The sequence below is a fragment of the Manihot esculenta genome, chromosome 10, assembly GCF_001659605.2.
Source record: "Manihot esculenta cultivar AM560-2 chromosome 10, M.esculenta_v8, whole genome shotgun sequence".
Classification (NCBI taxonomy): domain Eukaryota; kingdom Viridiplantae; phylum Streptophyta; class Magnoliopsida; order Malpighiales; family Euphorbiaceae; genus Manihot; species Manihot esculenta.
The window spans coordinates 30,323,905-30,348,795 of NC_035170.2; the positions used below are offsets into that span (position 1 = coordinate 30,323,905).

At 31.3% G+C, this 24,891-nt stretch overlaps 4 protein-coding genes and 2 non-coding genes across 10 annotated transcripts; 1 reads left to right on the forward strand and 5 right to left on the reverse strand.

Annotated features, from left to right (window-relative positions):
- Positions 1-1,653: 1,653 nt before the first annotated feature.
- LOC110624755 (putative disease resistance protein At3g14460) lies at positions 1,654-9,396 on the reverse strand. 4 transcript variants are annotated; one of them, XM_021770043.2, is made up of 3 exons: positions 5,313-9,396; positions 2,170-2,348; positions 1,654-1,926 (listed from the first exon to the last, which is right to left on the reverse strand). In XM_021770043.2, exon 1 carries the CDS (start codon positions 9,238-9,240, stop codon positions 5,380-5,382), a length of 3,861 nt encoding a protein of 1,286 aa, XP_021625735.1. In that variant the 5' UTR covers positions 9,241-9,396; the 3' UTR covers positions 1,654-1,926; positions 2,170-2,348; positions 5,313-5,379. The 4 variants fall into 4 exon arrangements, with proteins under 4 accessions (XP_021625735.1, XP_021625734.1, XP_043816727.1 ...); XM_021770042.2 differs by having other exon boundaries at positions 2,170-2,369; XM_021770046.2 differs by having other exon boundaries at positions 1,656-1,795; positions 2,170-2,369.
- Positions 9,397-9,549: 153 nt separating this feature from the next.
- Positions 9,550-11,087, forward strand: LOC110624761 (N-terminal acetyltransferase A complex catalytic subunit NAA10). Of its 2 annotated transcripts, XM_021770056.2 has the most exons (3): positions 9,550-9,947; positions 10,560-10,870; positions 10,977-11,087. In XM_021770056.2, exons 1-2 carry the CDS (start codon positions 9,648-9,650, stop codon positions 10,863-10,865), a joined length of 606 nt encoding a protein of 201 aa, XP_021625748.1. In that variant the 5' UTR covers positions 9,550-9,647; the 3' UTR covers positions 10,866-10,870; positions 10,977-11,087. The 2 variants fall into 2 exon arrangements, with proteins under 2 accessions (XP_021625748.1, XP_021625747.1); XM_021770055.2 differs by having other exon boundaries at positions 10,560-11,087.
- A 2,694-nt stretch (positions 11,088-13,781) lies between these two features.
- Positions 13,782-16,731, reverse strand: LOC110624758 (CTL-like protein DDB_G0274487). Its single transcript, XM_021770050.2, has 5 exons — positions 16,565-16,731; positions 16,174-16,476; positions 14,890-15,801; positions 14,559-14,792; positions 13,782-14,424 (listed from the first exon to the last, which is right to left on the reverse strand). The coding sequence occupies exons 1-5, from the start codon at positions 16,595-16,597 to the stop codon at positions 14,248-14,250; spliced, it is 1,659 nt and encodes a 552-aa protein (XP_021625742.1). The 5' UTR covers positions 16,598-16,731; the 3' UTR covers positions 13,782-14,247.
- A 3,623-nt stretch (positions 16,732-20,354) lies between these two features.
- On the reverse strand, positions 20,355-22,806 carry LOC110624762. The gene is made up of 3 exons (XM_021770057.2): positions 22,645-22,806; positions 22,486-22,538; positions 20,355-20,816 (listed from the first exon to the last, which is right to left on the reverse strand). The coding sequence occupies exons 1-3, from the start codon at positions 22,733-22,735 to the stop codon at positions 20,694-20,696; spliced, it is 267 nt and encodes an 88-aa protein (XP_021625749.1). The 5' UTR covers positions 22,736-22,806; the 3' UTR covers positions 20,355-20,693.
- LOC122724957 lies at positions 21,413-21,504 on the reverse strand. The gene has a single exon (XR_006352407.1). It is a non-coding gene; the product is annotated as a small nucleolar RNA Z103 (small nucleolar RNA).
- Positions 22,013-22,104, reverse strand: LOC122724956. The gene has a single exon (XR_006352406.1). It is a non-coding gene; the product is annotated as a small nucleolar RNA Z103 (small nucleolar RNA).
- Positions 22,807-24,891: the final 2,085 nt, after the last annotated feature.

Genomic DNA, 24,891 nt, shown 5'->3' on the forward strand with positions numbered 1-24,891 from the left:
TACGCAACCATCGTAGACTCGATTATCTAAATCTCAAAATATCATCAATAAAGTCACGAAAGCTTAAAGAAAATAATATAATTTTAAAATTAATTAACCTAATATACGTCAAATTAGCATTAATATAAGAATAATGTCACAATATTTATGCGAATTCGTGAAATTTTAGAGTTCGTGTTTCCTTTTTAATTTTTTGAAATTCACCTTCATGTGAGAAATGAATAAATTTATATATATATATATATATATATATAAGCTTATCATAGACTAGCTGACCCATAAACATCTGCCAATTCCTCCATCAACTATGGCAATCAGACAAATCCCACCAATTGCCACATGCTTCACCACTCGATAGTAAGACAAGAATGACCTAGCTGACCCATAAACCTCAGCCAATTCCTCCATCAACTATGGCAATCAGACAAATCCCACCAATTGCCACATGCTTCACCACTCGATAGTAAGACAAGAATGACCCCATCTGTATCCTTTCTGTTTGCCAAAACTGCTACCTTCATCAACCAAATAATTCTGAGTTGTGGTCTGTGGCATTGCGAGCCAAAAACAAATGGACTTTACTACATTGCCACAAAACTAACAAACAATGAGTAGAGCCCCAGGGCCTCCAACCAAATTCCAGAACTTTTATTCCATGAAGGGTGATTTCATTTGCAATAGTTGCAGGGTCTTTCACTAAGACATACCATACAATTTGAACATTAGACCTTCAGTTTCAACACTTCTCAGAGGAGACAGTTAAGCCACATGATCAACATCCATGTCTTTTGGAAAAATGCTTTCAGAGATCATGACATAACCTAGCAGGAAAATGAATGCCCAACACTGATATCTCTCCAGGTTCTCCACTGGCTTTGCTAGATAAGATATCTGAGGCTTTGCACCATTGGGAAAATTGAAAAAGTGCATGTAACAAAGTTTTCAGGCATGTCAACATGCTCATATAACTTCACAACCTCAATGGCCTTTCTCATTTGCCTTCAGGAAACCACACAGGCAGTAAACGAGGTGTTTCATGTCTCACAAAAATGGACTTGGGCTCAAAAAGTGTGCTCAAAATCGAAAATTTTCTTACTTAGGAATAAGAAATTTGCCTGAAAACAGAAAACATGCACCAATTTCTGAAAACTCGATAGTAGAAAAAACTGCTGCTGTATTTTTTAGGACAAAGTCAAACCATACTTCCAAATGTCACCAAGAGAAAGACAATAGAGCAGTCTCTTCAGGTGCTATGAACACTTGTTGGTGTAAACCTGCAATCCTTTTCAGATGACCAATATATCATGGCTGTCTAGTAGTTTGAACTGATGCAATGCTGTTAAAATATGAGAGTTTCAGATGAAACATATGCATATTTCGTTGCTGCACACTTTGTGGTCTTTCAACAGTCAGGAACTCACTCTTTTCTGCATGCGTTCATCCTTTTAAGTTTCCCAGTCAGTCTACCAGGAAGAGTCAGGCAGGTCATCTATTAACACAAGCAGCGGAGGCATTTCATAATTCAATGGTAAGCAAAGACTTGAAGCTTGCAAGATACTGTTTGTCAAATTTAGTCAATTTGGTTACAAAGACTTCTCTCAGGGACTAAGGACAATAGTATTTAACTTTAATCTAAAGCTTACCTAAAAAAATATGTAAATCAATAATGATTGATCTCCAGAGGGATTAGATTCTTAACTTCTCCTAAAAAGCTTTATGATAATCCAAATTCTGTTCTTGCTGAAGCCAAAAGGAAACATCCACAGCTCTTCAAGTCTCCCAAATACAAGCCAACCTTAATGAAAGAATTCTATAATTTCAACAAAATTTTGGCATATAATAGAAGGGTTCAAACGGAACTTAATGGTGAATGAATAAAAGCTGTCATGATTGTAAGTCTGTGAACCTTAGTAAACATCTGCGGACCTAAAATTAGATATACAATAGAAGGAGTTCAAAATTCAAACAGAAATAAAATGATGCATAATAGAAGCTACCATGATTTGAGAACTACCTTGAGCAAGATATAGCATAACAAGTCATCTAAAGTCCAATGAAATGTTCTTCAAGAATTGGGAAACTCTTGAAAAAAAAGCTCACAGTATATGATGTGTAAAACATAGTTTATTCCATAATAATCTTGTATGTTTAGCTTAATCAGAAGTTTACCTAAAAACACAAATAAATCAATGACGAAGTGCCCTGCATCTGTTTAAAACCATGGAATGCTGCTAGCAGGCAGCAGCAATGCAACTGCAAATCCAGATACAGAATAAAACTAAATTTCGCTTCTGCTGTAACAAAAGATGATGTCTGCTAGATCTTCAAGCATCCAAATAAGAGAAAACCTGAAGAAAGAGTTATATCATTTTCACCAAAATTTCATATGTGATAACAGCATTATGATCAGAAATATAAGGATGGATAACAAAAGCTGTCATGATTACACAGCAATGTATCTGGGTACTGCTCATGAGGAAGATTTAGGGTAATAATTTTTTGATAACGCAATTAATGATTTCTTCAGCATCATGGATAAGGGATTCTTTCAAATATACATGGTGAAGTAGCATCAGAGGAACTAAATATAATATCCAAAAAGAAAAAAGACAACTGCTTGATTATCAAGTTACAGATGCCATAATCGGATGACAAGCTATAGCCATTGGCCAGAACTTGGGACTGGGGGAACATCAAGGTGGATAGAAATATAACGAAAATAATTGGTTATTTTGGTTAACAAATCCAAGTTCAAGGGAGTTAAACTACTGGATTACTGCTTCAGGACAGACTTTTTAAATCTATTATTGGAGATATGTAGGACAATGGAAATCACAAATAATACAATAAGCTCCTAGAACCTCAAGTGCATGTTGATTTGTAGAAATTAAGATAGTTTTCTGAAATAATTTTCTAAAAAAATTTGAAAAAAAAAAGTTTTCACATGTGTACATAGAGGATAAATTTTCTAAATTTTCAAAATTTAACTGAGATTTGGAAAGTAATTTTATATCGAAAACAATTTTTTCTCTTTATAAAAAAAGTTCATGTTTTACAAATAGAGTATAATAACTTTTTATAATTAAAACTGTATTGTAATTTTTCATAATCTAAAATTCAATTATTTAAGAAATTTTATGTATAATAAAATAACTTAATCATATTATTATAAATAAAAAATAAAAAGTTTTAAAATATATTTTATTAACAAATAAATATGTTTTCGACTTTCAAAAATTATGAATACTGGATTGAAGAGCTGATGTATCTTGTACCTTATGTTTCTCCATATATATATATATATATAAACTAGCAGTTTGCCCGCATATTGTATAGGTATTAATAATTTAATATTTTTTACATTTCTATTGTATAAAATAATATAAAATATTTTAGTTATTTTACAAAAATAATATTTTTTTGTATGGGTTCATTCTGCCTATTAAGAGGAGCAAAACATTTCATCTCAAATTTTAAATATATTTCGTATACAGGTTTCAAATTCAAAACCGTTGATTAATAGAAAATGAATTATAATATCTTATTTTATTTTTTGGGATTCAAAATAATATAAATTTTTTTTTCACAAAATACAATCTATCACCTGCAAATAAAGAATGAAATTGTGGAAGAAAATTAGAAATCTAACTAATATACATTATTTTAATTCCAGAGTAAAAAATTTAAAGACTTAAAAAAGTAATTTAGCACAAATTTCATGTGCCATCAAAACTCAACTGTAGTAAAAAAAATTAAAGATTTTAGTTCTTATTATCATTTATTATTAATATTCAATAATAAATTTTATTCAAGGAATTACATTTTTAATAAAATAAAATTTATTAAATTCAAACAATAGTGGATGACACTCCAAGACTTAGCCTGGTGGAAAGTGCATCCTGTAGCCTTGAAAGGTCTAAGGTTCGACTCCCCCAACCCCTATTTCAAAAAAAAAAAAAAAACAATAATGGATGACAGTGACGGCGAATACTGTTTCGTAATAATAGGAATAGCTTTAAAACAATTATGATCTAAATGTATTTCACTATGGAGGAAGAATAAAAATTTGAATTAAAGAATCTCAGCATCTTTGGATAATTTTTTGTCTAAGAGAATTGAGTTGGTTATCCCGAGAGTTGTACAACCAATCAATTTCATGCTAAATATTAAAAAAATAATAAAAAAGAAAATTTTTAAAACATGAGCCATTTGGAAATAGATGCGAGAGAGTTGTGTAAAAAAATACATAGAATGGAGATTGTGCTAACGGGTTTATATAGAATGAATTTATAAAAGTTATATTTTTGTGAGAAGTGAACAAACTAAAATTATTATAATTATTAATATAATAAATTGTAATAATTTAATTTTAATAACTTATTTGTTTAATATTTATAACACTTAGATTTAGAATATTAGAATCACTATTTTACTTTTTATTATACTAAAATTATTTATATTTATTAAGTTTTTTTAGTTATTTAAATTGAATAAAATTTTATTTTGACAATATTTGCAATTAGTTTTATTAATTCTTTAATATTTTTTAAGTTAATATTTTTATAATAATTTTAATCGATTATTTATTTATTCTATATAATTATTCACATTATAAAAATATATAGCATTTGTTAATTAAATTATATCAGTTATAATTTTATAAAATTGTCAAATTAATAAATAATAATTTTGTGAGATAGTAAAAACTTTTTATATGATATTTTATTATGAAATTATTTGTTAATATAATAAAATTTTTATTGTAATATTAATAATATATATTAAATTAAAAAATAGCAGTACATCAAAAGGTCATATAATAGTGACAATAAATATAATAAAGATTATATTTATTATATTAAAAAATAGTAGAAAATAAAAAAGTTTTACAATAATAGTGATAATAAAAATAATAAATTATATTTATTACATAAATTATAAAAAATTAAAAAATAGGAAATTAAAAAATTATATAAATTATAATAATAAAGATAATAAATTGTATTTATTATGAACATATTAATTAGTAACATTATTAAATATGAAAATATAACTAAAAAATAAAATATAATATAAATATAGATAATAAAAAGAAGAAAAGAGAAAAATGAAATAACTAAAGATATTATACCATAAATGAAATACCATACAAGTAAGAAGTATGAAGCACACATTTTAATGAAAGTGATCAAATTTATTCTTTTAAATAAAAAAAATGATATTATCAACTAAAAGGAAAAAAGTGTTAATATAAAAACAAATTTAGTCAGAAGTGAGAAAAATAAATAAAAGAGAAGAGTCATATTTAATACCTCAATTGTGAAATGCCTTCATCCAACCGTCCCAAGTTTCTTGAACACAATTCTTTCCAGACTTTATTTAAAAAGAGATTTCAAGGTGGGGGATGTTGACAATGAAGCGCCAATAATCCCCTTTCACTTTTGTGCACCGGTTTTTCAGAAGGGGACACCCTGAGATACGCAAGGATTTAAGTCTTGCAAGGTCCTCCATTGGCAATGATCGGAGTTTAGGACAATCTTCAATCCATAAAAATTCAAGAGAGGTGAGGTTGTTAAGGCCTCTGGATATGGATTTCAGATTCTCATGTCCCTCCATCCAAAGAAGGGTTAGGGAAGAGGGAAGCAGTTGCCCTTCCTCATCTGGAAAGGAAACGAAATCTGCACTGGGAAATGTCCCAGTGATCGTAAAATGACTAAGAGAGGTGAGTCTTTGAAGTCCCCACTCTGTCATTGGCTGTGTCAGATTCTTGCAATCACCAATATGAAGATAATTGAGGTTTGGAGGTAAACCCCCTTCTGGTAAGGACACCAAACCTCCACAATAGCTTATACTTAGATATACAAGAGATTTGAGATTTTGCATATGATTAGGTAACGACTTTAAATTCACACAATACCATATGTATAAAGTGCTAAGATTGGGAAGGACCAATCCGCTTTCTGGGAAAGACTCTAACTTGGGAGATTCACATATTAATAATTCAGTGAGATGCGAGAATCTATCATTAAGCGACTCCAATAATTGTGTCGTCCAACAGCAAAATTCAAGACACTTAACTGACTGAGGAAATTCACCAATTGAAAAGGATGAAAGAGATGGACAACCTGTTACCCTCAAATCCTCAAGATGAGATGTCTCATTGCCAGGACTTTTGTCATGCATAATTCCCTCTGGCATGGACTCCAGAGAATGACAAGATATGATATGGAAACTTTTAAGGTTGTAAGGAAAACCTGTAGGTGGAAAAGAAACAAGTCTTAGACCTTTCTCTCCCCCTACCAATGACAACAGCTTCTCACAATACTCGATCTTTAAATGGTTCAGACAAGCAAGTTTGTCTAAGTCAGAGAAATCTTGCCACAAGTATATCAGTTGACTGCAATCAACAATCTCCAAATCTTCAAGTGCCACCAAGGCCCGTGTAACCACTTCACTTAAACTTTCTAACCCAGAAATTCTCCTAAGTCTTAAGGTTGTGAGGGAGGTCAACTGAGGCACACTTTCAAGAATCATCATTTGGCATTCTTCAATATTGAGTTTCTTGATGGAAGGAAGACAGCTGGGCAGTTTTCCAACCAACTTAGGACAATTAATTATTGTCAGTTCACACAGGTTTGGAAATTTTCCATCAGCCTCTTCACAGAGACCATCAGAACAAACCCATTGCTCCAACTCCAACATATTCTTAATTTCTAGTCTCTCCAGAGATGGAAAGGGCTGTACAGAAGAAGAGTTGTCCCCATAAAACTCAACACCCACTTCTTTCACTGCACCCATGCCTTCTATGCACAGCTTTCTAAGTTTGGGTAGTCCCCCCAGTGGTGGTAGTCGTATAACATTTTGGCAACAATGAAGCTCTACATCCACCATGTTTGTGAACGAGGGATCTCCTATCCATGATGGGAATTGCTTACCACCATAAAATTTAACTGATAGCTTTCCCAGCTTTTGATGAGGATGAAGCAAGCTGAGTAGCATAAGTTCATTCTCATCACTTCGTGAATCATGCAAATTATCACTCCATAGCAATGCCAACTCATCAAGACCCTCCCTTTTCTTTAGATCTGCAAGCCCTACATCTTGAATGTTTACCACATTGTGTAGCCCCTCAATTTGAAGCTTCCCTTCTAGATGAGGAAATTTCATCAACTCTTTTATCCCAAGTCCGTTGCCTTTTCCCACAATAAACTTGGACAAAGTTTGCAGATTTGTCAAATTAGCTATCTCCCGTGGCATCTCTTGCAAATTATACGTACCTCTAAGATCAAGGTGCATCAAGTTTGTTAAATTGCCGATGCCTGCGTTCAACTCAACGAGTTCCATACACATATATAACTTCAATGTCTGTAAGTTGTGAAGATCACTAAATGATTTAGGTAACCTTTTAACATTAGTGTAAGACAAGTCAAGATACCGCAAATGTTGCAAGGCACCAATGGAATGTGGCAATTCCCCAAACTGATAGCTAGCAAGTGATAGCACCCTTAAACATTTCAATTTTGGCACCAAATCATGCACTACCTTAGCAGGTAAAAAGTTATGCGAAAATGGTTCATTTGACGAAAAAAATGGTAGTGCTAAGAATGTTCGTAAACTATTCATTCCATAAAAACCCTCAAAGGTTTCAAATTTCTCATGCAAATCACACGTGAATGCAGAATGGCGGACCTTTGAATCTGAATTTAAGCTCTTCAACTTATCGTCCAAATTAAAGCATAGCACTCCAGCAACAGATTGAGCTAGCTCATTAATTAGATCATGCATTATATACCGTGATTTATTTCTCGTAGACCGTTGAAAAAAGGATCTTAATAATAAATCCTTAAAATATTCATGACCCAAGTTTTCCATTTGCTTCATGTCCCTCTTTTGCTGTAGACATCCCTCCGCCATCCACTGTAGAACCAACTCATTCTTATCGAATTCATAATCTTTTGGAAAAATTGCGCAGTAAGCAAAGCATCGTTTCAAAGGAGCAGGAAGATGGTAGTAGCTCAATCTCAATGCTGGAAGAATACCAGTTTTGTCCTCCCAAATGTCACTGCTCAACACATTTTCCCACACCTTCTGGTTTCGTTCACCTCGTAGGACGCCTCCAATTGCTTTCGCTGCCAAAGGCAACCCATCACATCTTTCCACGATTCTTTCACCTATTGCTTTCAGATCCAAGTGCCCATCAAAATTCGTTGCTCCGAGAGCATGTTGTGCAAATACAGACAGACAATCATCATATGACAACTCCTTTAGAAGATAAGATTGAGCACTACCCATCATCTTTGAAACTTGTTGCTCACGAGTTGTGACGATGATTCTACTTCCCTTGGCCCCATATCCAAAGGGACGACAGAAGAGTGTCCAATCCTCGTACTTTTCATTCCAAACATCATCTAGGACAATCAAGAATTTCTTCTCAGACAGCATTTCCTTCAATTTTACTTGAAGCAAATTCAAATCTTCGTCATCAAAATGTCCACCAAACGACAGAAGAACTGTCTTGGTAATTCTGAAAATATCAAACTCTTCACCAATTGAAACCCAAGCAGTCAAATCAAACGTCAATTTGGCCCCATTAAAGACAAGCTGAGCAAGAGTTGTTTTGCCAAGTCCCCCTATCCCAATTATGGAAATCACAGAAAATCCTGAATCACTTGATTCAGTATTCAAAAATTCAAGTATCGCTTTCTTATCTTCCTCCCTCCCATAAACCTCTGCTTCATTCACCAAACAGGTTGTGGATCTATCCCCCATTCTACTGGTCCTCTCACCATGAATCGCTTTCAAGTCCAGTAGATTTTTCTGTGACCTAATCTCTGCTAATCGGGTTGTAATTCCCTTTATCTTGGAGATCATCTTAGCACTGAACTTCAATCCAGAATAAGAAGCAGGAATGAGCTTTCGTACCTTACTTGCACCAGCTTTCAACTCGCGTCGACGAGCTTCGATCTGAAACTCGTCAAGAATGTCTTCCACATCATAAGCCAAGTCCGTGAGCCTGTTTGTCCACGCCGTCACCCGCTGGTTCTTCCTCTTCATCTGCTGCTCCTCTGCATCGTCGAGCACCTCATATATATCCTCCAGAATCTCCTTCCACTTGTTGAGCTCAGCGAGCACTTTTCCTTGACGGACATACTTGAGCAAGTCCTGGGAGGCCAACTGATGAAACAGGGCCGCAACAACAGGAGAGAGAATAGCAACTCCAATAGTAGTTGCAATTTCCATCACAGAGATCAAAGAATCAATTTCTTGCAGAAGCTACGAGTTCAAGAACGAACAATAACAGAAGTTCTAATCACAAAATAAAAATCTCAATCTTTTTTTCTACTGTATTAAGGATTTCATTGTGACGCGGTCTTCCATGGCTGAAAGGTGGAGTCAATCTGAAAAAGACAGGAACACATTTATAATACAAATTAAATAAATATCAAAACGCAGCGTCGCAGCCTTTGTGGAAAAATTGAAAAGAAATGGGAACATGTTGGATGGCAAACTCAAAACACAGATATTTTTAACAGCTTATAATTTAATAATTTAATTAATTATGTCTTTTCAATAAACTTTCATACTGAAGAGCGTAAAAACCTAACCCTAAACACCGAAAAGAGCTTGAGAAAACCAGCAATCCAACCATGGTGTGCATAAGGAAGGCAACAATAGATGACCTACTAGCGATGCAGGCTTGTAACCTGCTATGCCTTCCGGAAAACTACCAGATGAAGTATTATTTCTACCACATCCTCTCCTGGCCGCAGCTCCTCTATGTCGCCGAAGACTACAATGGTCGCATAGTGGGCTACGTGTTGGCCAAGATGGAGGAAGAATCTAATGAATGTCATGGTCATATCACCTCTCTTGCTGTCCTCCGCACCCACCGGAAGTTGGGACTCGCAACTAAGCTCATGAGTGCAGCCCAGACTGCCATGGAACAGGTGAAGTATGGTGCTTAATTCTTGTGAAGATATTGAATTAGGGATTTGATTGTTCATCGTTAGAATGCGAAGTAATGCATAAAAGTTTATTCGCTATTTTGAGTGTTTCAATACAATTGAGTTCGAATTGAAGTAGTTGTTAGTACCATTACTTGAGTGGGTAGTCTATAAATTTTGATTGAGGGAACTAATTATGATTTATTCTTTCTTATACTTGTGTAGTTAACTTGTAATCACTGATTATCCCAAATGAAAGAGCGTCATTATGCAAAATATGTATCAGACTAACTATAGTTTCATAAGTTCTCTGTTCTAGAGGAATTTGATGTGTGCAATTATAGATGCTAAGCTCCTAAATGATTGATATTGATGAACTATTTTCGTTTCTAAGAGCAAGTTCTGAACCATTTTTCTTGATTGAAAAGGCGAAATGAATGCTTTCATACTGTCAATGTTATTATAGAAATACAGAGGTTGAAGTTTTTGTGACAAATTTTCAGAATTTGTTTGAAAATTGACTTGCCGGAGCGATTATAAGTGCAAAACTGGACAAAAGATTGGCCTGTTAATGGATTATGTTTGTGTATTTCATCACTGAAATGTTTGAAACAGGTGTTTGGAGCAGAATATGTCTCACTACACGTGAGGAAGAGTAATCGGGCTGCATTTAATCTGTACACAGAAACGTTGGGCTATAAGATTCATGATGTGGAGGCAAAGTATTATGCAGATGGAGAGGATGCATATGATATGCGGAAGCAGCTTAAGGGAAAACAGATTCATCATCATGGACACCATCATCATCACCACCATCACGGTGGTGGGTGTTGTGCAGGTGATACCAAGCCTGTGGAAGCAAGAGCAGACACAAAATCAGAGGCAAAAGCCGGCACGAAATCAGAATCAAAAGCAGGCTGATGATTGTAAGTATACCCAATATTTGGATAACAGCGCAATTATCTCTTGTTGAGTGATTAAGGTTGTAGTGATTATTATAATTATAGTTTGTTTCTGGTTGTAATAATGCAGTGAAGGACCTGGATTTGCATGGCTATTTCCAGTCATAGTTTCCACATACATTGTGATGAACATTGTTGTGTAATTGTTCTTGCACCTTTATCATAAGATACATTTTATTTATTCTTGCTGCTGTCTAATTGTCTTATTCTTATCTGTTGCTCTTAACCCAAATCAAGATAGTAGCTTTTTTCCCCCTTGAACTGAATCAAATAATAATTTGAATATGTGGGAGATTATTTCCAGTGAATGTATTTCTCAAGTTGGCTGAAATTTGATCAATCAAAACAGCACAAAAATATGGTTTGTATTGGGTTCTCCAGTAGCTTTTTGGAATGGATTATTAACCTCTGGCCAATTTCTTGCTGTTTCTATTGAATAGCTGTTTCTTGCTGTTCTCCAGTAGCAATCCTTCATCAGTCATCTTTGATTTTCCAATAAAAGAATAGAGGTATAAATCTTTTATTTACGAAACAAAAAAACATCTAACCTTTTTTTTATTATTATTTTTCATATAGTGAAAATATAAGTATAATACTATCAATTGATTAGATTAATTTCAGTGAATTAATCAAATCCAAAACACATTTGCAAATGCAAAATAAATGATAAATGAAAAATCACTTTGAGTTTTAGATTTTCAGTTTTAACTGGATAAGTAATGAATTAAAGTCTCTTTGATAAAGGACTCGATTCAAGAAACCTACTCAAAATGAAAGGTACACTTTTCTATAAAGTCCTTTTTTTTCTTTCTTTCTTTTTAATACTTTACTGTAAAGTTATGAATATACAAAACTATGATTGTGGCAACAATAATTTTGTCAAATAAAATGTTAAAACAATTACCCAAATTATTTTAACCCAACTAAATCTCCTTTCAACAATATTATGACCAAAAGAGAAATAGAAAAAAAATTGTAAAATAAATAATAATAAATAAATAAAATTAAAGGATTAGTTTAGACTGTCTAATTGGTCGATTTAATTTTAAATTAAATTAAATAAAAATAAATTAAAAATTAAATTTTAAAAATATTAGAATTTAAATTAAATCGATTATTAAGATATATTTTAATTAAATTAAATCGATAAAAATTAATTTGATTTAATTTAATTATATTAAAATTAAAATTAATAAATTTAATACATTTAAATTTAGATCGCTAATTAGATTGAATTAAAAAAATAGAGAAAATATTAAATTTAGACTGTTAGCTATCTGAATTTAAAAAGAATTAATATAAAAATATATAATAAAATTATTTAATTTGATTAGTCAATTATTTAATATATTTAAAAAGTTAAAAATTAAATAATTTAAAAGATATTAACGAAATTAAATTAAATATTTTAATTAACTAAATAGTTGAATTAAAATCTATCGGTTTAATTCGATTTTTCCGGATACGCTCTCCCTCACTCGGCCCTCTTGATCTTTTACTTGGGAAGATGTTCATGAAAAGGACTCACCAATGAAGAGTTGTTGAGGTGACCTAAGGGAGGGTCATTCTAACGTTATTTATTTTATTAGTTGAAAAAGAATTATTATATTAATTATTATTTATTCTCTTTTTATCTAATTATTATTAATTAAAATAAAACTATAAAAAATATAAATTTCTTTGAAAATAAAATTAACATTTATTAAATTAAATATTTATATGTGGAGTTGCGTATTTACTGTATATATTTAAATTAATTTTACACAAATCTTAATATAATTATTTAATTTATTAATTATTAAATTTATTTTTATATGAGATTGAGTTTATATTAAACACGCATATAATTAATAATTGAAGAGATTTGTATGGTGCCCTAGTTAGTGTATGTCATATTCAATGCATTCCTCCATTTCTTTGGCTTGTATAGAGACAGATGGCTTTATGCCATTGGAAGATATTTTTCTTCGTAGCATTTATTACATATTTGTATTCATTACTCTAAACATAATTTATATGAGTAATAGTATGACTATTATTATTCGATTTAAATTAAAAAAATTAATTTAATTGAATTAATTTAAAATTTTAATTTAATTTTTTATTTATTTTAATTTAATTTAATTTAATTTTAATTAAAAAAATTAAATTAAATCGATTAATAATAATAATATATTATTTTTAATAATATAAAAATTATATTATATTAAGATTAAAATATTTTTAATTAAATTTTAAAATATTAAAAATAAAGTATAAAAAATAAAAAAATTATTAAAAATTTAAATCGATCAAATTAAATCAAAATAGAATTAAATCAGATCGATTTGATTCGGTTTAATTTTTAACTAAAATAAATTTGATTTAATGTAAACCCAACAATATTTATATGTTTAAGCAACGAAAAAGGTCTCTCTGAGAGATGTTGCGTATATTATTTCTCTTCTAAACTTATAAATATATAAAAAAAAAAAATTATTATTTAATTTTAATTAATTAACTCTTTACAAGTTAATTCCAAGTGGGCACCTGGCTGATGTCAACAATAATGATTATTAAGTATAAAAAAAGCCAGCTTTTAATTGTACTTTTTTCTATTTTATTTTATTTTAATCAAGGCAAACCTAATACCAAAGCTTATCTTAAACAATTTTTTAATTAATTCAAACCCATATTTTAAATTCCTTAATTAAGATAATAGAAAATGCACAACTCTTGCAAGCTGCAAATATTGCAAAAGGGATATTACAACTAAATTAAATAAATAAACAATGGTGGGTATGTTTTATACCATCGTTCGACTGAAATTAAATTATATTTAGTTTATATCAATCGGCTCAGAAATAAAATATTTTCAATAAATATTTATTTAATATGATGAAATTCTTCATCTTATTTAAAAGGGAAGAGTGTTGAATGCCATTTCCTGATTAAATAATGGTGGAGCTTTTTAACTATGGAATATCCTAAGAGTATATGCAAATATGATACAGAAAAAAAAAAGCATTAGCATGTAGCAAGAGACAGTTGTGTCATTGTTGCTTTGTTGATTGGAATCCCAGTGGGGTCTCCACAAATTTCCTACCCAGATCAAGAACATCATCCAATGGTAGCTGATCTTTCACAGTCAAATCCCAAAATCCATCACCACCTTAACCATTTAGGACAAAATTAACTCTTGGCTCCATTTTGATTGGCTTGAAGTTGAATCCAAGTCCTTTTGGACCCCTCAATGAAAGTGACCATAGCAATGGTGCATTTTTATCAGCATTGCTCAATCTGTGACCACATATTGCTTCTGCATTTTTTTTCCGGGGAGAAATCTTGCTTTGGCTTCTGAGCTAAGTCGCAAAGCGATGAGGAACTCGAGGTGTCCGAACAACCACATCACGGCCGGATTTTATCAAGTTCTGTTGTTCTTTGATGGTATTATCAAACAATCTGTTGTCAGGATTTTCTGAATAGCAAACATAGTAGCAGCTAACACAAGCATGTGGCAATGCCATAGCAATCCTTGTCTGCAAATTAACATTATTAATCAACCAAGTTAATCACAGATGTGACTCATAAAGATTCTTTATGAAAGATTAGAAAAATACCCAATTGGCCACATGATCTAAAAACAAGTAGTAAGCAAGAAAGGGCTACAAACCAGGAGGTATCCAATGAATAATGACAATAGGGAGAGAGTAGCTGTGAAGGGTTGGTGAACTTTAGCAGTCCAAGCAGCAACAACAATCACACAAATGGAGGCACTGCAAACTCCAGTAAGGAAACAAATTGAGCTGGTAATGTCACAATCAACAATGCGTTCCATATCTTGCCTTTTAAATTGTTCCCAAGTATCTTGTGATGCCTGAACAAATCCTTTTCCATATGCAGCTATCTGCAACAATGGTTTAAAGGCTAACTCAGTACAATGCCTCATTTTCTTGGTCAAGCATTGTTAAGCTCAAGGAATTAGCATTGAATATTGGTATTACCTGTACAAAGGCCCAGCCATTGCCATATGTGAAGATGGAGTTCATGACTCCAAGACAGCAATGAGCGCAACTGAACATGAACTCATCTTCTCCCTCGAGCAAATTCAGACCCCGAGCAATAATTCTTAGTGCTTCGATTGATGGTACGAATACAGATCCTAGACAAGCACTTCCAAGATTCCGAGTTACAGCTCTTTGAAAACAAAATTCTGTACTGGCTTGCATTCCTCTTAGATAATACAATGAGATAACTCTACTAACTGTCAAATTAACCACATTCCTCATAACCTCTGTAATCCAAGCCATGCTCAATACTAATGCAATAATTGTCAATGGAGGAAAGTAGAAATTTAAAGCCCCAATCACAGCTAAAATCCACATAGACATCCACAAGAACCCAACCCCAAGCATCCAATAAGTGGGTTGATTCAAATCACCGAATTTCGGAACAGGTTCAAGAGATTTAATCAAGATTTTAGTACTAAACTCGATTCTTTGAGTAACCCAACAAGCATATAAGCCATTACCAATTGCAAAAGCAATAAGACAAACTCCAACACCATCAGTGGGAGCCTTTTGGAAGCAAATTAAGAGAATCCCAGCTGAAAGTGACATGAAGAAAGAGCTCCATAATATGAAATGAATCATGAATCCAGGCCATACTCTAACTGCTTTTTGCCATGCCAAAGCAAGAGTAATGCTTAATAGAGATGCTACTTCAACTTGAGGGAGGAAATATTTCAATATCCTCATCTCTTTTCTTTTAACAGTATCTGATGCTACCACAAGTCCTTGAATTCCCTTGAATATAAGAAAACACACTAGCCCAAAAGCCAGAACCATGTGCACCACAAACAGAAACAGAGATATTCTGTTGGTATACCTTCTTGAATTCAGTGTTGCTATTGATGGCTGGTCACACAAGATGAGAAGATACATTAAAAAAAAAATAGCAACATGAAAATTTAGCAGAGATTTTGCAATTATTTAGTGAAGAATTTGGCAAAAGCAATGAATTTTCCATAGCTGACTTGAAAACCAGCAAGAATTTAAGACACTTCTTTTGCATAACATGCTATAAACATGCTAATTAAATGACTTTAAATTTAATACTTTGACTAAACCCAAAAAGAAGGCAAAGAAAATTTACTAACTTTTAACAAAATTGATAGAGATGCATGTGAATTCCAGGGAAAATCAAAAATCATTTTCAAAAAATTCTAAAAACAAAAGGGGAGATGAAGCTTTCTTTGTGTAAACCCAGAAGCAAGAAAAGGAACTTACTTGTTGTGGGGTTGGGGTAGAGCGAGGCAGAGAAGTTTGTGAAGGAGAAGGAGAAGCAACTCTTGTATTACTATTGATGACAATTCTTAAAGGATTTGATGGGTTCAATCTCTGCAACATTGAAACATGAAAATTTCTCTGATCTTCAACATTTTTGCTCTCCATCACCTTTTCTTCAACACCCATCTCTCCTTTCTCAACATCTCTCTCTCCCTCCATCCTTTCTTTCCTCCCATTTCCTTCCTCTTCCTCTTCATCTCGTTCCTCCTCTTCCTCTCTCCTTTCACTCTCCTTCTCCGGCACCTGAACAACAAATTCTTATGACTGTTAGCAGCAGACAGACACACTACAAGAGAAGGGGAAAGGCACAGAGATAGAGAAATTCCAGTACGTTTGCTTCTGTAACAGGTTCTGCAGCACCCATTCCGTCGACGGTGGTGGTTGTGACGGCTGCGGCACCGGCGGCTGTGATGGTGGTGATGTATGAAAACCGTTAATGGATTTTGTATGTTTTTTCGTGTTTTGTTAGGTGGTGTTATTATTCGCATCACTGGTGGCCAACGTCTTTATTTTTTTATTTTATTGTTTTAATTTTATGCCTAAACTCACAGACAAAGCGCTGGTACACACCACGTGACTATCACGCACCAATGGGAGGAAACTGCAGTGAATGCCTGTTGGTAAAGAACAGAACACGTGCAAGATTGGGTTTTAACTCCAGTGTTTATAAGGTACAAGGTAGAATAGGTGGGGCGATCATGATTAACGGTGGAGATTTGAGCCTGATGGGATGAGATGATGAGGTGGGTGAAATTGACTTTTTAGTGAAGCAAAGGAACCAACACGTCAGCGCATAGTACCTTGTCGTGCGTTCCACGCAATTGATAGAGCGTGTAGGACACTGTAAATTTTGGATTAGATTACTGGATATGGGTGTCCTTGGAATTTAGGGGTTCATGCCATTTTTGACCCTTATTGGGTAGGAGAAACCCTTTTATTATTAGTTCTCAAAAATATTTTTATTAAAATTTTTATATATAAATTTATTAATAAATTTTATTTTTTAAATTAAAATTAAGTAATTTCATTCAAAAATATTTTTCATATAAAACATTTTTTTATTAAAAATATGTTTTAAATATAATTTATTTTTTTAAAATAAATGAAATCTAATTGTTGAATCAAATCTCACTGAAAGTAAAATTAAAATCATTCTTGAATTCAAATCATCGAAATCTAAAATATTAAAATATCGACCCTATGTGATTTAAATCTCTCTATTTAGCCAATAGAAAATTGAAAATCACTGATTTTGCCCTATAATTGAACCAAAATCAACTCGTGACCAGCTCTACCCGCAAAGAAGAGTATGGAGGGTCGATTTGGTTAATTACCATTTACTTCATTAAAGTGTTTATTTTTCAAAATCACCCTTCTACCACAAAATTACTATAACCTTCATTTTTGTACAGGCTCAGTAATACTGTGATCGTCTTTAAAATTAAAAAGTTTTAAATTAAAAAATGAATATAAATCTAATAAATTTATATTTTATTCTTTGATAATCAATTGTCCAATATTGAATTTGGTAACAAACAAATATTTTTTATATAATTTTATGGATTTTTCACAAATGCAATATATATCTAACGTTGATTAAAAAAAAAAAAAAAATCAACGATCATATTTTCCTACTTTAGTTTGAATTACTATTAAGTGTTTGAATTTTTTTAAAAAAATTATTTATTTTTTATTTTAAAATTATTTAACTAAAATATTTATATTTTATAAAATTTAATTTATTTGTCTTTTTATTAAAAAATTATTAATCGTTTTGATTATTTATTATTTAATTATTGTAGTTTTAATAATGTATATTATTTGATTACAATAATTTTAAATATTTATACTATTTATTTAATCTTTTAATTACAATTAAAATAATTTGATTAAAAATTTTAATAGAATAATTAAATAGTGAATTTTATAATTTAATTAAGTAATTTTGATTTAAAAATAAATAAATAAATTATTATTTATAATCAATTTTCACACATCTAAATTAATTTTTTGAATAATTGTATGAGTGTATTTTTTCTATGAATTTCATTTTAAAATAACTCTTTAATAAAATTGTGTGAATTTTCCTTCTTTATCCTAATGCTTCGAGAAGTGGAATTGACTAGAAGATAAAGAAGGAAAATTCAAATGAATTTTCAACCTTTTATTTCCCCTCAAAGTCTAACGAGGAGAAGGACTTTCCAGACTCATTTTTGTAGATGATTCAAATCAGACCAAATCAAAAACAAAATTTAGTTGGCAATTTATACAAATGGATAGGAGAGAGCATAAATTGGTTTGAATTAAAAAATCGAATTAAATCAATCAATTTTAGTTTAATAATTCAGTTAATTGAATATTCGATTCGATTTCGTTAATATTTTTCAAATTTATTTAATTTTTAGTTTGATTCGATTTAAACATGTTAAATAACCGACAAACTGAATAATCGATTTTATACATACTTTAATTATATGAAATATTGATTTTATACTTATTTTTAAATTTTACATAAATTTTTATAGAATTTTTAAAATATTATCATTATGTATTCAAATAATATTTATTGATAAACTTATATAAAATATTTATTAAATTATTTTACTGAAATTAAAAATAAAAAATTAAAAAAATTATAGATTTTGATTTGAATTGAACCAAATCGAATAGAATTTTATTGATTCGATTCGATTTAGTTTTATTTTTATAATTAATTTTTATAATTTTTAATATTTTTACGATTATTCTTTCAATTTTTTGCTTTTAAAAAAAAAAATTTCTTTCAATTTTTATTTAAGTAAAAGTTAGGTTACCATTCCTTCAACGGTTGTGGTGCTCTTCTTTTATTGTTAACGAATTTTACACCCATGTTTGAGAAAGAGATAAATACATGGATATTTTAATTAAATAATTTTAAAGGTGTTAAATAGTAATTATATTATTGGTAGTTTTTTTTTTTTTTTCTGAATTATTGGTAGTTTGAAGAAGAGAAAATTTGAGATAGGATGAGTCAGATCCACGTCAGACATGTAAAGGGGTCACTTTCACACAGTGGGTTCACCATCATGGCTGCACTATTTGTTGTTTCAGACATATTATATAGGAAAGTGATGGAACCTTAGGATTATATACCAATTCTTTCTCTTTTGCTTCTTTCATTTTCCCTTCTTTCCCTTTTTTTTTTTTTTTTTTAATATAATTTTAAAAGATAATGCCCTTTCTAGATCTGGCCGGATCGATTGGCTTCTTGCTTTAGACCGCTTTCATCTAAACACAGTTCTGGTTTGAATACAGTTTCGATTAATTTAACCCAATTTGAATTTTGCAAAACTAAAATAAAGTTTAATCTTTTATAGATTATAAAATGCAAGTTTATAAAGATGTATGTTTATAGACATCATTTCTACTAAAAAAAAATAAATCACCCAATTCCATTCCAGCTCAAGTTCACGAAAGGAAGAATAAGAACCTATTCCATATGTCTCGAGAACCGATTCATGAACCAAAACTGTTGACTTAATAAACAGTTTGAATCGTCTGATCTACCAATTGCACGATTTTATTATTTCCATAACTTTAGTTTTCTTGTTCTCTTTTCTATATTTACTCAATCATGCATTCTCCTACATCTACCGATTACAATATTTCGGAAAAATAAAAGATCTTTGTTTCGACGGTAGGTTCCGATGTTCCTTTATGCTAAATAAAGTTTGAATATTCTATTAGTCCAGTCTTCTAGCTTGGCGTTTATCTTTGAGTGATAATAATTTGAGAGGTGAGCTTCATCCAATAGTCAGGATTCCATCAATTATTAGCTCAGGACTGGAATTTCTGTGCAATATTGGCTTGCAAGTTTTTCTTCTGTCCTTTACCTTGATGATCCACACACTCTAATTTCTTTCTTGAATATTTCATGATTATAGTAGCATTTCTCATATTCAAAACTGTTTGGTGTAATTAGTCTTATACTCTACATTACCCAAAACAAAGATCAATTCAGTTATGTGGAATTCAAGTTGGGTTTATATCATTGTCAACAAAATTAGGTTAAGAACATAACAAACAGTGGGCATAACTTGAACTCGTAACACCTTTACAAAGACATCACAATTTGCATCTTAGCAGAATTGTTGGAAGGGCTCAATCATCATTCCAATTTCTGATAAAACCCTTATTTCAACCATAAATAAAATGAGGATTACAAATGAAAAAAGGAGGAAGAAAAATTGTCATACAAATACAGTAAAGAATCATTTAGATCTCATTTTTGTAAAACCTATAGAATACTCAGCCTGCTACACTATCAAAACTTCAAAGCATAATACAGAAAACACTAACCAGATGGAAGTGAAAACAAAATAGAACGAACAAGCCCTCACCAAACTACCTGGTTCTGAACATGTTTCAGGATTATGTAAATTTCCATATCATATACTTCTCTTCTGTAGCATCAACTAAATTTATTTCTTTGCAGCTTTGGAAGTTTCTGGCGGTGCCTTGACAATACTTAGCTGCCCCCCTTCCTTGTTAGCAATCGTGGCTGCTTTCACCTCATTGCATTGATTAATGAATTTGGTCAACTCCTGTTCCCGTCAGAAGAGGGAAAACAAGCCATCAGTAGAGGTTACAAACAGAATCCAAAACATGGCATCTCTCTCTCAGCCCCCACCCCTCTTTCTCCTTTTTTTTCAAAGCAGAAAACAATATGTTATAAGATGTCTTTATTTTAATGAGGTTTGGCATGATTAGAACAGAGAGCCGACCAAATTTTAGGCTTTTATCCAACTAAAAGCAATGATATGCTAAAATATTGTAGACATTGATAAACTCGTATCCAACAAGTAAACAAACAATAAAGAATGTGTATATAAATAGGAAATCAACCTCATTATAATCGTTAACAGACCATAAGCATACTTATTTGAAATATCAAGGCTATTATTGAAACAAGAAATATCTGGCTTCAGAAGTAAATTTCCAATATGAGGATAGCGAGAATATGTTAGAGCATAGATTACGACATTTATATGGAGATAAGGAAATTATCCTCACTTTATCTTATAATTAGCACCTTATCTTCCCTTCTCTAGCAGTCTTCAGTATCACAATTGCACAACAGCACATGCAAAATTAAAGGATCCAAAGAAAAGTATAAGCTCAAAATGCATAAAAGATGAAGATGGATCAGAAGACTGGCTTGGATTCTCAAAAGAGAAAAATCGCTCAGCATATTCAGCATCGATCATCTGGGGAAATAATCATCCCTTCCATCTCCACCAGAAATAAGATTTTCAAACAAAAAAGAGTCAAATCCAGAAAATTAAAATGAAAATTTTCCATATCCACGTAATGTGGCTGGTAAAGCTAGCCGCTTAAGCTTTGCAGAAATGGAACAGCTATGGCGTCAGCTCATACTCACCACCCACTGTATAAAGAGTGCTGGTAATCAGTATTTGACGCTAATTCAACACAGTTTCTCACTCTTGCCTAACGAAGAGTAGTAAAAATAAGTTTAAAATCACTAATGCTAAGATTATTATTGGGAAACATGAAATATACGGCCTCAGAAAGAAATTCCCAAGATGAGGATTGCAAGAATATGATAGGGCATAGATGAGAAAATTTATATGCAGATGAGGAAAGTATCCTCACTTGTCTTGTGATTTAGCACCTTATCTTCACTTCTCTTGTAGTCATCAGTATCACACTTACACAACAGCGCAGTGCAAAATAAAAGGATGCAAAGAAAAAGATAAGTTGAAAATGAATAAAGTTGAAGATGGATCAGAAGACTGGCTTGGATTCTCAAAAGAGAAAAATCGCTCAGTATATTCAGCGTCGATCATTTGGGGAAATAATCATCCCTTCCATCTCCACCACAAATAAGATTTTGAAACAAAAAAAAAAAGAGTCAAAACCAGAAAATTAAAATGAAAATTTTCCATATCTGCATAATGTGGCTGGCAAAGCTAGCCACTTCAGCTTTGCAGAAATGGAGCAGCTGTGGCGTCAGCTCATACTCACCACCCACTGTATAAAGAGTGTTGGTAATCAGTATTTGACGCTAATTCAACACAATTTTCACTCTTGCCTAACAAAGACTGGTAAAACTAAGTTTAAAATCACAATGCCAAGTCTACTAAAAGCTTTTGGCTTGATAATCCATTACTAAAACAAAAATAGTTCTATCGATTTCAAATTCTTTGCCCAGTAAATACAAAAGGAAAAACAAATGCATAAAATGAAACTTACTCTATCAACATCCATCTCCTTCGTTGTCTTCGAAGGCTTCACAAATCTCTTCCCTGAAAAAGAAGAAGCAAAAATAATATGTAAATAGTTCATCAAATTAATAAGAAACAACCACACAAAGAGATAGAAGCATAAATTGATAAATAGAGAAAAAGACACCTTTTCGGGTAACGGGGACTTTGCCATGGCGATTAGGAGGGATTGTTTTCTTCTTTTGTTGCCCTTTGAATAGGGTGTCTTTCTGCGTCATTGTTAGGGTTTTCTAAGCTGCTGCCCTGCTGTGGTTTTTAGCTTTTTAGGGTTTGCTCTATTACACCAATTTAAGCAGATGACGGGCTTAAATAAACAAAGTAGATGTTAAACGACGTCGTATGATGATATTTTTAGTTTAAATAAATAAATTAATTTTAATTTAATGTTATTGAAACAGCTTTAAACATTAAAAATTATTGGTAATAATTTTAGTTAATAGCGAATAAAATATTTATTGTGGAAAATTACTTTTTAGTCCCTGAGATTTAGCATAATTAACACTTCTGTCCCTCTATTTTGGCGATCCAATACTTAAGTCCCTCACTTTCTCTTCCGTCCAAATTCGTAGTTTTTCTATCTAAGATAGCAGTTTGATCAGAGAGTCAAAGGTGAGAGATGAAAATATTTTTCAAAAATGCCCTTAATGAACTTATTAAACCCCTCAATGTGAAACCCTCCATCTTTTTCTCTTTTGTAACTTCTCCATCTCTTTTTTTTTTTTATATCTTTTTCATTTTTCTTTTTCCTCGTATCTTCTCTATTTTCTTTTGACATCATTGATTTTTTCTTTTTTTTTTCCTCTTTTCCATCTTTCTTCTCTTCCATATCTTTCTCTTTTTTTTTCTCTAAAATATTTGCAACAAGTAGACAACAGAAGCTTATCATCAACTTCTCTCAACACCCTTCTTTCTCCAAATCCATCACCACTTCCCCGATCAACACTACCACCATCATTCATAAGATGGGATTCCAAGTCTTGCGATCCTTAAATCATTATTTGAGAGTTGTAAATTCTTTTCTTGGATGGTTAATAGAGAGATGAGAGAGTGAACTCTTACAAAAATAGAGAGAAATTTATTACAAAAGAGGTAGGAGTTATGGTGAGAACACTGACATTGAAACTGAGGGATTAGTGATTTGGAGATGAAGAGTTAGAGAAATAGTATGAGGAAGAAGAGGAAGAAAAAGAAGAATGTGAAGAGGTATTGGGTTTGAGTTTTATGATTTTAAAATAATGGGACTTTGAGTGAGGGTCAATTTTGTCAATTCATGTGTCCCAAACGGCTATTTTAGACAGAAGGATGACTATTTTAGACAGAAGGATTACGAATTTGGATGGAAGAGAAAGTGAGGGACTTAAGTGTTGGGTCGTCAAAAGAGAGGAATAGAAGTGTTAATTATACTTAAATCTCAGAGACTAAAAAGTAATTTTTTTAAAATATAATTAATAAAAGAATGTTAAAAAGGAAAATAGCTTTTGGACATTGAAATATGAATAACGATAAAAAATATTATTTTTTAATTTTAAAAAATAGTTAAAATATAATAATTTAATTTAAAATATTTTTAATAATATAAGAATAATGTCGAGTAAATATTGAGAGGAACAGAAGCAACAATAAAATTATACCACTGTTTGATTGGTTCTTTTTCATTTTTAAAATAATAAAAAAATATGAATCTCCAATTTAAGTTTTCACATTTATTTATTTTAAAATATTCACCAAAAATATTTCTCTATTATATGATTAATACTTAGCATTTGTATTTGTTTATTATAAATAAATTATTATCATATTTCTAAATTTTTTAAAATTTACTATTTTATTTATATTTTAAAATTACTCAATTAAAACGCTTTTGTATTATATAAAATTAAAATTTTTAATTCTTTCATCAAATAAATCATTAGTAAATTTATTTTAATCTTAATTAAATAGATTAAATAATATGAATATTTAAAATAATAGGGCTAAATAATACATATAATTAAAATTATAAAAAATAAATAATAGAAATCATTTAAGATAATTATTAAATTTTTTAAAAGGATTAAATAATTATATTTTATAAAATATAGAAGCATTTTAATTGAATAATTTTGAAATAGAGACAAATTTGTTAATTTTATACAAATTTAAGGACTTGATAATAATTTATTTATTTTTACATGGAAAAAAGACTACAGGCCAAGGTCCAAAGTCCAATTAGAACATACACTAAAGCCCAAAAATAAAATATAAATCCATAAGAAAGCCCAATCTCAAAGTCCAGGATCCGAACCGAGAACTTGATCCAACCAAAAATCCGATTGCAAATCAAAAGCTACACCGCTCATCTCTGAAAACTTTGATTGCTCGAGAGGAAATGGAT